Raw genomic sequence first — 13,961 nt, forward strand, 5'->3', positions numbered from 1 at the left:
GGTCAGCAGTGGTTTGCACCTTGCAACTTATTCATAGATGCCATCTTTGTCCAGTGTCTTATGTCCCATGCACACAACTGTATTTTTCATCCGTCTGTAAATAGGGATGCATAGGGAAGTGTGTGTGTGTGTGTGTGTGTGTGTGTGTAGACATATGCCTCAAGCAAAGCAATACAATTAGCCTTTGTCCTGCTTTGACTAACAGAGGGAGACAGGAGATACTACCTTTGATATCATGTCTCCATACTCTGCGGAAGGGGGGGGCAGTTAGGTGGGTGTCCTGCGATGCACTTGCGCACCGCAGGACATCCCCGCTGAATTGACTTTCCTCTCGCGCTCATGTGCCGGCCGGTGACGTCATATAACCGCGCCGACCGATCTGAAACATTCATGTGTGACAAATACGCAAACATATAAGAAAACATTCACAACACTGTATTAAATATTTTTTTTTATATTTGCTTGTACTATTGATTTATGCAGCGTTTATTGAAAGGTTAGTGACCATTAAATAATTGTATAGGGGAGGAATTTTGCAACTTTGAGGTATACTTGGTATTTCAATTCTTCACCGCTTTCAAGATTTCTGCTTGTTGTCAGTGGCTGTAACTATTCACTAATAGGAATTTTCCATTTATTAATAAAAAGATAAGGTCTTTGGCAAGGAATGAAAACTGTGTCACTGCTCTTTCCTCTTTATCTTATTGGTCTTTAAACGCTTTGTTCTAAACTTTATTTCATACAGATACTATTAAGGGACAAAAACATCTGCAATTCAAGTATATATATATATATATATATATATATATATATATATATATATATATATATATATATATATATATATATATATATTTATTCTGACCTAATCCTATATATATATATATATATATATATATATTTATTCTGACTTAATCCTACCATGTATATATTATTAAGGAGGCTCTATTAATATATATATATATATATATATATATATTATATATATAATATATATATATATTAATGTATATATTATTAAGGAGGCTCCTCGATAAGGAGATCGGCGCTATAATGTAGGTGACAGTAATGCTTTTTATTTAAAAAAAAACTATCTATTTTTACCACTTTATTAGCGTTTTTAGATTTATGCTAATGAGTTGCTTAATGCCCAAGTGGGCGTATTTTTACTTTAGACCAAGTGGGCGTTGTACAGAGGAGTGTATGACGCTGACCAATCAGCATCATGCACTCCTCTCTATTCATTTACACAGTGCATAGAGATCCTGTTAGATCCTTATGTGCTGTCTTATACTTACACATTAACAATACTAAAGTGTTTAGACAGGGAATAGACATTCCACGGGATGTCTATTCACAATCCCTGCACTTCATTACTCGGTCTGTGGTAGTTACATCAGAGGACACGTAATCTAGTTGTAACCTGTCATTTACAGCGAGATCTTGCGAGATCACGCTTCCTCTGCTGTAACTACCACAGACAGAGTAACGAAGTGCAGAGATTGTGAATAGACATTCCGTGGAATGTCTTTTCCCTATCTAAACACTTCAGTATTGTTAATGTGTAAGTATAAGACAGCACATAAGGATCTAGCAGGATCTCTATGCGCTGTGTAAATGAATGGAGAGGAGTGCATGATGCTGATTGGTCAGCGTCATACACTCCCCTGTACAACGCCCATTTGGTCTAAAGTGAACATACACCCACTTGGGCATTAAGCAACTCATTAGCATAAATCTAAAAACGGTAATAAAGTGGTAAAAATAGATTGTTTTATTAAATAAAAAGCATTACTGTCACCTACATTATAGCGCCAATCTCCTTATGTAGGAAATAGGGCACTTATAATGAGGTGACAGAGCCTCTTTAAACCTGAATATACAGCATATTTCAGGAGTTCATCGATTATTACGGACATTTGAGAGGATTATATATCCTTCTGACCAGCACCACTACTAATAGTGGAGTGCCGACTAAACATTTGGATAGGTGAGACCATTCTCTAGAAACACTGAGCAATGATGTAAGAAATCTTAGGCTGGGTTCACACGACCTATTTTCAGGCGTAAACGAGGCGTATTATGCCTCGATTTACGCCTGAAAATAGGGCTACAATACGTCGGCAAACATCTGCCCATTCATTTGAATGGGTTTGCCGACGTACTGTGCAGACAACCTGTCATTTACGCGTCGTCGTTTGACAGCTGTCAAACAACGACGCATAAAAATACAGCCTCGTCAAAAGAAGTGCAGGACACTTCTTTCAGACGTAATTTGAGCCGTTCTTCATTGAACTCAATGAAGCACAGCTCAAAATTTACGGCTGTCAGAGGAGCCTCGCAAAATGCGAGGAGGAGCAATTACGGCTGAAACGAGACAGCTGTTTTCTCCTGAAAACAGTCTGTCTTTTCAGACGTAAAAGCGTGCTACCGTGTGCACATACCCTTACTGTAAGAAAGGCCTTACAACACACAAACAACCACTTCTAAACTTTAAAAATCTCACTCACTGCCTGTTTTTCTTCTGTCAGACCATCTCAGTCCCCAAAAATTATTTTAAGCTTTTCCGCTCTACTCAGTCCCATGTGCACTCCTCCCACATCTCTCTTCTCAGTTGAGGACTTTGCTAAAGCTTGAACTATCCTCCTACTTCTCTTCTAACTCCGGTTTGCACCTCCTACAATCTGGTTTCTGATCCAACCTCTCAAATTGCTAATGAACTAAAGTCACACAACAATACTCCATACTCCCCCTCCCCTTAAACCTGTCTTCTGCATTGTACTTCTCACTTCTATTAGAAAATTCATTCATCCTCCAGAATCACAGACTTTGCTCTCTCCTGGATCAACTTATAACTCAACAACCAAACACTTTGGGGCAAACTTGCTAAGACTGGCGTTTCATACTGGAGTAAGATGCAACAAATTTATTAAGAGGTGCACGACTTAATAAATCTGGCCATGCGTCAGGACCTTGAATGAGCTGCGGCATGCTGAGAGAAGAAGTGGAGCGGTGAGATGGGCATGAATTTTTTTTTTAAATTAATCAATTTTTTTATTTATTTAATTGTCCGATAATCTGACCAAAGAGGAGAGATAAGGGGCCCAGCATAGGCCTCTACCTTGCTGCATGCGAGAGAGTAAAATCAACTTAATTTAGGCCAGTCTTCTGGCATAAATTCGACATATTGCGGTTACCCCGTCCCCTTTTGAGAAGTTATGCAAAAGTAGCGAGGGAGGTGTAAAATCTTGTGCAGAAAGGTTGATAAATTCCCCCATCATGTCACCAACTCGCACACCACCTCCTCCTTCTCCTCCTGTCCGCTCTGTTGATGTCCCTCAAGCCTTTGTCCCAGGGGTCTCCTCTTCTCTATTTATACCTTTGGCAGCTCATAAAATTTCATGGCTTTCAATATAATTTTTACACTCTTCACACCCAAACTTACTTCTCTGCTATCCAAAGCTCCAGAGAGTGTTTGTCAGCTTTCTCCTCCCACTTCCTAAAACTCAACGTGGACAAAATCAAATTCATCATCCTTCCACCATCCTATTCAACCTTCCTACAGGAACTATCAATCAAAGTTGACAGCTTCAGACTTTCATCAGTCCTAAGTCCGCTGGTTTGGGTAACCTTTGATTTTGCTCTGTCTTTCAGGCCACACATCCAAGCCCTTACTATCCTCCTGCCACCAATGAAAAAACATTTCTGAATCTGCTTTGCTTTCCTCAACCTTAAGTCAACCAAAATGCTTCTACATGTCCCATCTATGGCAACCTTGACCGCAGCCTTCCCTCAAACACTCTTTCAACCCTTCATTCCATTCTCAATTCTGCTGGCCACTTTTCCCTTCCGTTCCTCCACCGTATTGTCTCTCTGCTGGTCCCTTCACTGACTACGCATCACGCAGCTAATACATTACAAAATTAGAATAATGACATACGAGGCAAACCACAAGATGCCCTCTCCATCCATCTGTGCCCTAATCACCCAATTCTTCCGCACACGTATCTCCACTCCTCACTAGAGCTTTTTCTCTACTCTCCTCTTGAACCTCAACTTTCAAAAGAATTCTGAAAACCCACCTCTTCAAATAATTTTGTAACCTGCAATAAGCCGGTCTCAACTAGACAACTGTACGAGCAACTTCTATGGTGCATATCAGCAAAGGAAACTAACGAACTTAGTAAACAACATCGGTGGGCCTCAAGTGTGTGACAAACTATAAAGGAAAGTCAATGGCCAAACATGAGCAGCACAAGTTAGACACAGGACGGAATAATAAGCAGATAAAAGAAAAAAAAAAAAGTGTAATAAATAGTGCACAGGGAAAATACAGTAATGTTGTCATGTTTGTACCTTTCACTTGCAAAATGAAAATTAAATTTAGCAGCAGCACGACCACTGCTTTTTTCTGCACTAATATTCTAAATGTTCACCAGCTTTCAAGGAGATTGGCGTTACAGTGTGCCAACGGGGAAAAGACGTAGATGCAAACAGTGATTCTTACTTATCAGAAAGGAAATGGACTAATGCACTAAATCTTTGCAGCACAACTTTTCTTGTTGATATACATGTACACTATTGACTAGATTAATTTTTCCATCTTGCTATGCCAGGCTACACGAACACCACAGCTTCAACAGATCTAGAAAAAACACAAAAATAGATCCAGAACCGTCACTTACCTAAACCTGATTTTTTTAGCCGCTTTAAATGCTGGCTTATGTGTTTGCCTGGGGGTGATTTTGGCCCTTGCTTTGTTTCCTTATCAGAACTGTCTGCTTCACCGTTTTTTGATTCAGACCCTTAAAACAGACGGTAGAAAAATAAGAATAAAAATACATTTTACATGTCTTCCCCTTTAAACCACAAAAAAAAAACAACCCATAATTTAAGTACAATACGGTCAGGAACAACCATTTTTTTTTTTTTAGCTGAAATCTCTTTCTTTCAGCACACTAGAGACCAGAGAAACAAAAGGATGCTGAATCAGATAGGAATGCAATCAATAACTCGCTGAACGCTACAACAGATAAGACAAATACCATCCCGCTAATGCACGGCTTTGAAGAACAACCCCAAAGAGGTTGTACCGGCTTCCAGAATCATTATTGAGAAAGTATCAGTCAACTCTGCCATCTCCATCACTGTGTCTTTAAGGATCATCTCTTTTTGACGGCTTTATTACATATTTACATAAAGCCATCATGTTCTGTGGTGCAGTGTGGCACAGAATGATTTTGACTGTAATTAGGAGGTAGCCAAAAACATTGAAAAGCTGCTAGCCAACAGCAATTTCTCCCAATATTTCTATTTCACAAGGGAGAGGGGCATAAAGGGCCGCCATATACTTCTGGCAGCTGCTTACCTCCTGCTGCACAAAGGATCAGGCCCGAGTCTACTCTCCCATGTTTTTTTTTCTGCTGTTGGGGGGACACTCGGGAGGACCTCATATATATTAGTTTATCCGCTCATCAAAGAGAAAAAGGGGGGGTTGGAACAAATTCGTTTTTTAGGCCCTGTTCACACAGAGGATTTTTGCAGGCAGAAAAAAAAAAGTCTGCTTCAAAATTCCTTCAGGAATTTTGAGGCCGATTTTGACCTGCCTGCACTCTCTTGCCGCGGTTTTCGCTGCGTTTTTCACCCACGTCCATTGAGGATCGCAGGCAAAAAAACGCAGCGAAAAAAATGCTTTTTCTGCTTCCCATTGATTTCAATGGGAGGTCAGAGGCGGAACCGCGGCAAAAAAGATCATGCCATATTTTTTTCCAGCGAGCGGCTAAAAGACGCTAGCCACACCGGGAAAAAAAACACCTCAGCCTCCCATTGAAATCAATGGGAGGCGGTTTCTGAAGATTTTTGCTGCGGCTTCCGACATGGTTTCTCGGTCATCAAACTCCATGTGAACTGGGCTTAACTATGTACACTTTAAGCCGTTAGATAGCATTATCCAACAAATGGGACGGATCCTATAGTAAAAATGCATTTGAAATGTTATTCCAAGAGAAACTATTGACAGCTAAGCAGTCGCTAAACGGCACAGGGACATGTCCAATAATTCTCTAGCTAATATTTAATACTACACTTGGTTTCCTGCGATATTGATAATCAACCAAAATGCCTTCTAAGGCATTGTTCACATCTGCGGCGGGGTACCGTCAGACCTTTCTATCAGGGGAACTCATGAACGGAAACCAAATGGAGACCATAGCTTTACGTTTGCATTACCATTGATTTCAATGGTAATGCTTCCGTTCCTCAAGGTTTCTGTTTTTCGGCGGAATAGCAAAGTCCACGACGCTATTGATTCTGCCCCAAAAAAAACCGGAAACCTTACGGAATGGAGACAAGCGGAAACCATTAGAAACAGAAGAATTACCATTGAAATCAATAGTATTGCAAACGGAAAGCTATGGTTTCCGTTCATGGGTTCCCCTGATGGAAAGGTCTGACGGAACCCATGAACGGAACCCTGCCGCAGATGTGTACAAAGAAGAGGTAAACACACACACATATATTATATACATATATATACACACACACACATATATATAAAATCTATTTGTAATGTATATTAAAAAAAAAAAGAAAAGAAATAACCTGAAGAAATGTCACTCAACACCTAAATATTATATAATACTGTAACTTCACATAATTTCATTAAATCAGTTAACGCAAAAAGTGAACTGATTATACAACATAAACGTCACGCATAGAATATATATATATATATATATATATATATCTATATTCTGTCCTATGCATGACATTGATACATTTTTGAATAATTATGTGTATTTTCCCATTTACAGTTGTGTGTAATCCTGGCATGCAATTCATTTATTAAACTACAGATAACAAAAATAGAAAAATAGTTTTTATCAGGTTCTACAAGGCAAATGCCACAAGATAACGTATGTAACGGAGCTACACGTGAGGGTATTTAGCGCCAGCGTGTGGTACCAATCCATAATAAATTTCATTAACCAGGCTGCAATGATTGGTTTCCCATATCTTCCTGCAGCAGCCAAACTGTTTTGTTATGCGTTGTGAATCCTAACACCTGCTCATGTATGTATAGGGATGTGCATGCATCTGTCCAGAAACGCATCTCTGAATACAGAGCATATTGCCAAACTGTGGGGAGAGCAGCAGAGAAGCCTTCTTCATGCAGCTCTCCCTTCACCACACAGCCCTCCTTACACAAAGGCTTAGGGAATGGATTTTCTCATAAAATGTGCAGCTCGTTTCATCCTTACCTGAAGGTGAATCCGACTGCTCATCAGACACCTTTAGAGGCGTCAGGACGACACGAGGGACAGTCTTGTTTACCATCATAGAGACCCCATTTCTTCTCTTCTGCTGCTGCCTCAAAGCCTAAACAAAGGAAAAGAACAGTGTCAGGTTTACCGGGAACATCAGCCAGCTCAACGCTGAAACAAGCACGGAGACACCATCACATGAGATATATTCACATTATATAATAGCAGCCTGCCTTCCGGGTGCCAGCCCTTATGAATGATCAGCCACAGATCATGATATTAAAACTTGGGAGTTCAAACAGAAATACACTGCACCTAACTGCATTTATGTCACCGTTCATAACAAAGGCATCCGGAGACTATTGTACTACCTCCAATTCACCACATCAGGAACATCACACTGTCATTTTCAAGTCAAGGAAAAGCATTAAGTGTTTATCAGGCTCCGAACGTATGCGTGTATGTCTGTACATCTCTCGCAGGTGCATCTGCCTCCCTATCCGGCTCCGTCAATCAAGCTAAACAGAGTGTCATCAGTATGTACAGCATGTAAGGACTACAGTATTGATGCACCCGCTCAGCCGTGTGGAGTGCTGCACAAAAATCACTGAATACGGCAGCAATCGTTTATTTCTGGGAAGAGGAGGAATCGCTCCGAGCATAGGAATACTCGCAGCTCTCACAGAGCTACTGCCTGTCTGACTTTGGGGATTAACCTTTAAGATACCAGCAGGAGGCGGTTAGAGAAATTCTGTAAAAAGCAGAAAATACTAACAAATGAAGACGCACAAAAGTGCCAATGTTTAAACTGTTGGAGAGCTCAGCCCCTCCAACATTCTCATTCTTTGTGTGTTTCTAAGGATACATTTGTATGTATATATATATATATATATACACATACACACATACATATACATATACACACACACACACACACACACACACACACAAATTCCTGGCATTTGTTTTTAAATAAAAAAAGGTTAAATTTTTTTCCTTCCACAAAAGAACAAAAACAAAGCTAAAGCATCAGCAAAACAAACATGAAACGACAGAGAATCCCAGATTTTCAAGAAATATTTTGACTGCTCAAATGCATAATGTTATAAAACAGTCAACAGATAATGGCAGATTTGACACATAGCGATGCACATTAGCTCTACTACTCATGGTTTCCGAAACTAACCAACTGTTGCCAATATAATCATTCCATGGTTACAAGGCAAATTGTTTATGCGCTTCAACGACAGAATTTTGTGAAATGCACATTCATTGTGTCTTCCCCTCTAATTCAATTTGGGTAAGGTATTGAGGTACAGAGCCATTGAGGATAATGTGAGAAAATAAAAATTATCTCAATGAGCTTTAAAAGAAAAGCAAATTAATAGGAGCAAAGAATGGAAACCGTTAAGCATGATGACATGTCTAATCAATTAGTACTCCGCTTCATACTTCCAGCAGCTTATCCAGTTTGTTTCATGTTTATAGAGGATGTGACAGCCTCAGGCGGTATTTCATTAGACTCCATGTAATGAAGGTAAAGATAATGGCGGAGATGGTAAAGAAATGCTTGTTGTTATTCAGTAGGAACTTTCATTGTTTACTTCCAGGGGATACAATTCTGTCCATGGTCATGTGATGGACACACAGGTGCTGGGATCGTTAGAAGACACAGCTCTGATCCATATACTGTAACGAGCCGTGCACCTGTGTCCATCACATGACTATGGGCAGAATTGTATCCACTGGAAGTAAATAATGAAGGTTCCTACTGAATAACAACAAGCAGAGATCTTGAAAACAGTAGCATGTTAAAGAAATTTATAACTGTGAATGATATAAAATATCACAATCTTTTGCAGAAACCAAACAACCCCTTTAAATTAATCCTCCATAATTATTGGGGAAACCGTACTATACACAAAAACTGCGGCTCTACATTTCATGTCTAACCTGCTGAAAAAGAAAATGACTAAGGGTGCCTTTAACGCTTTCAGGACCGAGCTCATTTTGGCCTTCAGGACCAGCCCCATTTTTTCAAATCTGACATGTGTCAATTTATGTGGTAATAACTCTGGAATGCTTTTGCCTATCCAAGCGATCCCGAGATTGTTTTCTCGTGACATATTGTACTTTGTTAGTGGAAAAAATTGGGCAATAAATTAATTGCTTATTTGTGAAAAACACCAAGATTTTGAGAAAATTTGCAAAAATTATGATTTTTCTCATTTTATATGTATCGGCTTGTAAAACAGATAGTAACTATTTTGTGTGGTATTACTATTTCACATATTTCATATATCTACTTTATATTTGCATATTTTTTTTTAACATTATTTTATTTTTCTAGGACGTTACAAGGCTTAGAACTTTAGCAGCAATTTCTCACATTTTCAAGAAAATTTCAAAAGGCTATTTTTTCAAGGACCAGTTCAGTTCTAAAGCGGCTTTGAGGGCCTTCCGTACAAGATAGACCCCATAAATCACCCCATTTTAAAAACTGCACCCCTCAAAGTATTCAAAACAGAATTCAGAAAGCTTCTTAACCCTTTAGGCGTTTCACAGGAATTAAAGCAGTGTAGAGGGGAAATGTAAAAATTTTATTTTTTTTGCTGAAATTCATTTGTAATACATTTTCTTCTATAACACAGAAGGTTTTACCAGAGAAACACAACTCAATATTTATTGCCCAGATTCTGCAGTTTTTAGAAATATCCCACATGTGGCTCTAGTGTGTTACTGGACTGAAACACCGGCCTCAGAAGCAAAGGGCACGTAGTGGATTTTGGGGCCTCCTTTTTTTTTTAGAATATATTTTAGGCACCATGTCAGGTTTGAAGAGGTCTTGTGGGGCCAAAACAGTGGAAATCCCCCAAAAGTGACAGTTTTGGAAACTACGCACCTCAAGGAATTTATCTAGGGGTATAGTGAGCATCTTGACCCCACAGATCTTTCGCTATATTTATTGGTGTTTGTCTGTGAAAGTGAAAATCTACTTTTTATCTGAAAAAACATTAAAAAAAAATAATAATATTTGCAAGGAATAAAGAATAAAAAGCACCCCAAAACTTGTAAAGCTACTTCTCCCGATTACGGCAATACCTTATATGTGGTACTAAACTGCTGTTTGGACCCACGGCAGAGCTCAGAAGGGAAGGAGCACCATTTGGATTTTGGAGCGCAGATTTTGCTGGATTGGTTTTCAGTGCCATGTCGCGTTTGCAACACCCTGGAGGGAGCAAAACAGCGGAAATCCCCCCAAAAGTGACCCCATTTTGGAGACTACACCCCTGAAGGCATTTTTCTAAGGGTATAGTTAGCATTTTGACCCCAGTTTTTTTTGCTGAATTTAGTGGAATTAGACAGTGAAAATGAAAATCTACTTTTTTATGAAAAAACATAGAAATGTTTTATTTTTACAGGAATAAAGGAGAAAAATCACCCCAAATTTCTCCTGATTATTACCAAAAATGGCAGATTGCTGTAAACTGCTGTTTGGACCCACGGCAGGACTCAGAAGGGAAGGAACAATATTTGGCTTTTGGAGCTCAAATTTAGCTGGAATGGTTTTCGGGTGTCATGTTGCATTTGCAAAACCCCTGAGGTACCAAAACAGTGTAAACACACCAAAACTGACCCCATTTGGGAAACTACACCCCTTAAGAAATCTATCTAGGGGTATAGTGAGCATTTAGACCCCACAGGTCTTTTGCAGACTTTATTAGAATTAGGCCGTGAAAATGAATATCAACATTTTTTGCACAAAAATGTTGCATTTTTTCATTTTCATAAAGGAGAAAAAGCCGCCCAACATTTGTAAAGCAATTTCTCCCAATTACGTCAATACCCCACGTGGTCATAAATGCTTTTTCAGTAGAAATTAATTAACCCTTTCAGGAGTGATCAATTTTTTGCTTTTACATTTTCGTTTTTCCCTCCCCGCTTTCCAAGAGCCATAACTTTTTTTATTTTTCCGTTAATAGAGTGGTGTGAGGGCTTATTTTTTTGCGGGAGGAGTCGTAGTTTCTAGTGACACCATTTAATGTACTTGGAAACTGAAAACAAAATTCTTTGCAGGCTGAAATTGGAAAAAGCTGTGATTCCTCCATTGTTTTTTGGGTTTCGTTTTTACGGCTTTCACCGTGCGGTAAAAACATCAACTTACATTTTTTCTGAGACTTAATACGATTACGGTGATACCAAATTTATACCGTTTTTTTTTATATTTTACTACTTTTACAAAGTAAAAACGGTTTGTTAAAAAAACAAAACGTTTTGTTTCACCACATTCCGGGAGGCATCAGTTTTTTTATTTTTTGGTCGATTGAGCGGTGTGTGGGCTTATTTTTTGCGGGACGAGCTGTAGTTTTTATTGGTACCATTTTTTTTTTTACATACAACTTTTTGATCACTTTTTATGATTTTTTTTTTTTTTAAATCTAAGGTCACCAAAAAAACTGCGATTTTGGCGGTTTAAATTTTTTACAGTGTTCCCAGTGCGAGTAAAATAATGGTATATTGTAATAGTTTGGACTTTTACGGATGCAGCAATACCAATTTTGTTTATTTTTTACATTACTTTAGAGGAAACATGGGAAAGGGGGATTTTTTGGACTTTAAATGTATTCAATTTTTTTCACTAATAATAACTAACTTTTTTTTTTTTACACATTTTATTAGTCCCTTTAGGGGACTGGAACGAGCGATCATTTGGTCGCTGGTACAATACACTGCAATACTAATGCATTGCAGCATAATCTCATTTTTACAGGCTCCTCTAACAGCGCGATCGCTCTTCCTGTCCGTTAGTTCTGGGGGTAAGCTGTAGAACACAGCGGACACCTGCATGAGCCCGCTCCATATATAACCCCCGCACCACGACATGCTATTAAGTCGTGGTGTGCGAAAGCGTTAATGCGCAGCGGATGGTGCAAAGTGAAAATTTAAATTTTCCACTGATATTGCCATTTTAATGCACAATATGTTGTGCCCAGTTTGTGCCACTGAAGACAAATACCTCATACAATGTTGAGCGGGTTCTCCCAGATATAAAATATCATATATGTGGACGTAAGCTGGTGTTTGTGCACGCTGTGGGGCTCAGATGTGAGAGAGCGCCATTTGGCTTTTGGAGCGCAGATTTTGCTTGGTAGTTGTTCTGTTTGGGATTTTGCTGGTATTTCAGTTTAAAATGTGGGGGCATATGTAAGTAGTTTGGGGTACATCAGGACATAATAAGAGGGTATAATCATGCGGTAAATAAATAATAATTCATAGATATGTGGCCGGTGTCACACTGAATGGCGCCCGATCTTATCCGCTTTTGGACACTGCACAATTTCTGTCGCTATATCCTTAGAGCCAAAACGTTTATATTTTTTTCCACCGGAGCTGTGTGAGGGCTTATTTGTTGCGGGACAATCTGTAGATTTCATTGGTACCATTTTAGGGTACATGTGATTTTTTGATCACTTTTTATTAGATTTTTTTGGCAAGCAAAGTGACAAAAAAAACTAATTCTGACAATGTTTTTTGTCTTTTTCTTTTTACAGTGTTCATCATGCGCTATAAATGACATTTTACTTTATTCTGCGGGTCGATACGATTACGGTGATACGATATATATAGTTTTTTTTATTTTTTGTGGCGTTTGCGCAATAAAATCACTTTTCCATAAAATTATTTATTTTTTGTGTCACCATATTCTGAGAGCCATAACTTTTTTATTTTTCAGTCAAAAAAAGCTGTGGGAGGTCTTGTTTTTTGCGGGACGGGTTGTAGTTTTTATTGGTACTATTTTGGGGTACATAGGACTTTTTGATCACTTTTTATTCTATATTTTGGGAGGGTTGATGACCAAAAAAAATTGTGATTCTGACATTGTTTTTTCATTATTTTTTTTGCGGTGTTCACCGTGTGGGTAAAATAATATTATCGTTTTATACGAACGCGGTGATACCAAATGTGTGTACTTTAACATTTTCATTTTTTTCCTATAATAAAAGACTTATTATTAGAAAAAAAAAAGTATTTTTTGTTTTTGGAACTTTTAACTTATTTTTACACTTTTATAAACCATTTTTATTATTATTTTTTTTTTTTACTTTTTACTTGAAGACCTGCAAGAACCGGCTGGTTCTCATAGGCTGCCGTACATGGAAGACCTGGAGGATGTTGTTTGGCCGCCGGTTTTGCCATGCAACCGAATGCAGCACCCGCAATCTGTCCCCGGGAAAGTTTGTTGTAGCAACAAACTTTCCAGTTTGTTATAGTAATAAACTTTCCAGTTCGTTGCTACAACAAACTTTCCCTGCGAACCAATCAGGTCCCGATCATGTCTCCGGGATCAGAGGCAGGGGTTAACAGCGCAATCCAGGTGTCAGCGCTACTCTGAGACACCCGGATCGTGCTTTTAACACCCACGTGAATTCACGTTGGCGATGCACAGAGCCCAGCAAGTGCCGACGTGAATTTAGTGTGGGCGGTCGGGAAGCAGTTAAACGATTTGATAATGCATATAATTCAATGAGTGTTTACATATGGCGATTACTTGATATTGCAATAAAATTGTAATCATAGTCACATGGTACATAAGTGGGGCACCAATATCTAGATAGGTGGTTTAATAGCCAGACTGTGGAGAAATTGTATTTATACACAACGATTTGAAGATATTACAATTGTAATTTTTAAGCTGAC

At 38.8% G+C, this 13,961-nt stretch overlaps 1 protein-coding gene across 2 annotated transcripts in view; it reads right to left on the reverse strand.

Moving 5' to 3' along the window:
* ASXL3 (ASXL transcriptional regulator 3) overlaps positions 1–13,961 on the reverse strand; it is a 79,858-nt gene that overhangs the window by 33,160 nt on the left and 32,737 nt on the right. The window contains exons 1-3 of one of the 2 annotated variants that reach the window (XM_075826300.1): positions 7,634–7,700; positions 7,260–7,377; positions 4,686–4,805 (exon numbers count right to left, since the gene is read on the reverse strand). In XM_075826300.1, the coding sequence (XP_075682415.1) occupies positions 4,686–4,805; positions 7,260–7,338 (199 nt within the window). In that variant the 5' untranslated portion in view covers positions 7,339–7,377; positions 7,634–7,700. Of the gene's footprint in view, positions 1–4,685; positions 4,806–7,259; positions 7,378–7,633; positions 7,701–13,961 lie in introns of those variants that run through there. The other variant, XM_075826299.1, reaches the window with a different exon arrangement.

Source organism: Rhinoderma darwinii, chromosome 5 (assembly GCF_050947455.1).
Source record: "Rhinoderma darwinii isolate aRhiDar2 chromosome 5, aRhiDar2.hap1, whole genome shotgun sequence".
In the NCBI taxonomy this organism is placed as follows: Eukaryota; Metazoa; Chordata; class Amphibia; order Anura; family Rhinodermatidae; genus Rhinoderma; species Rhinoderma darwinii.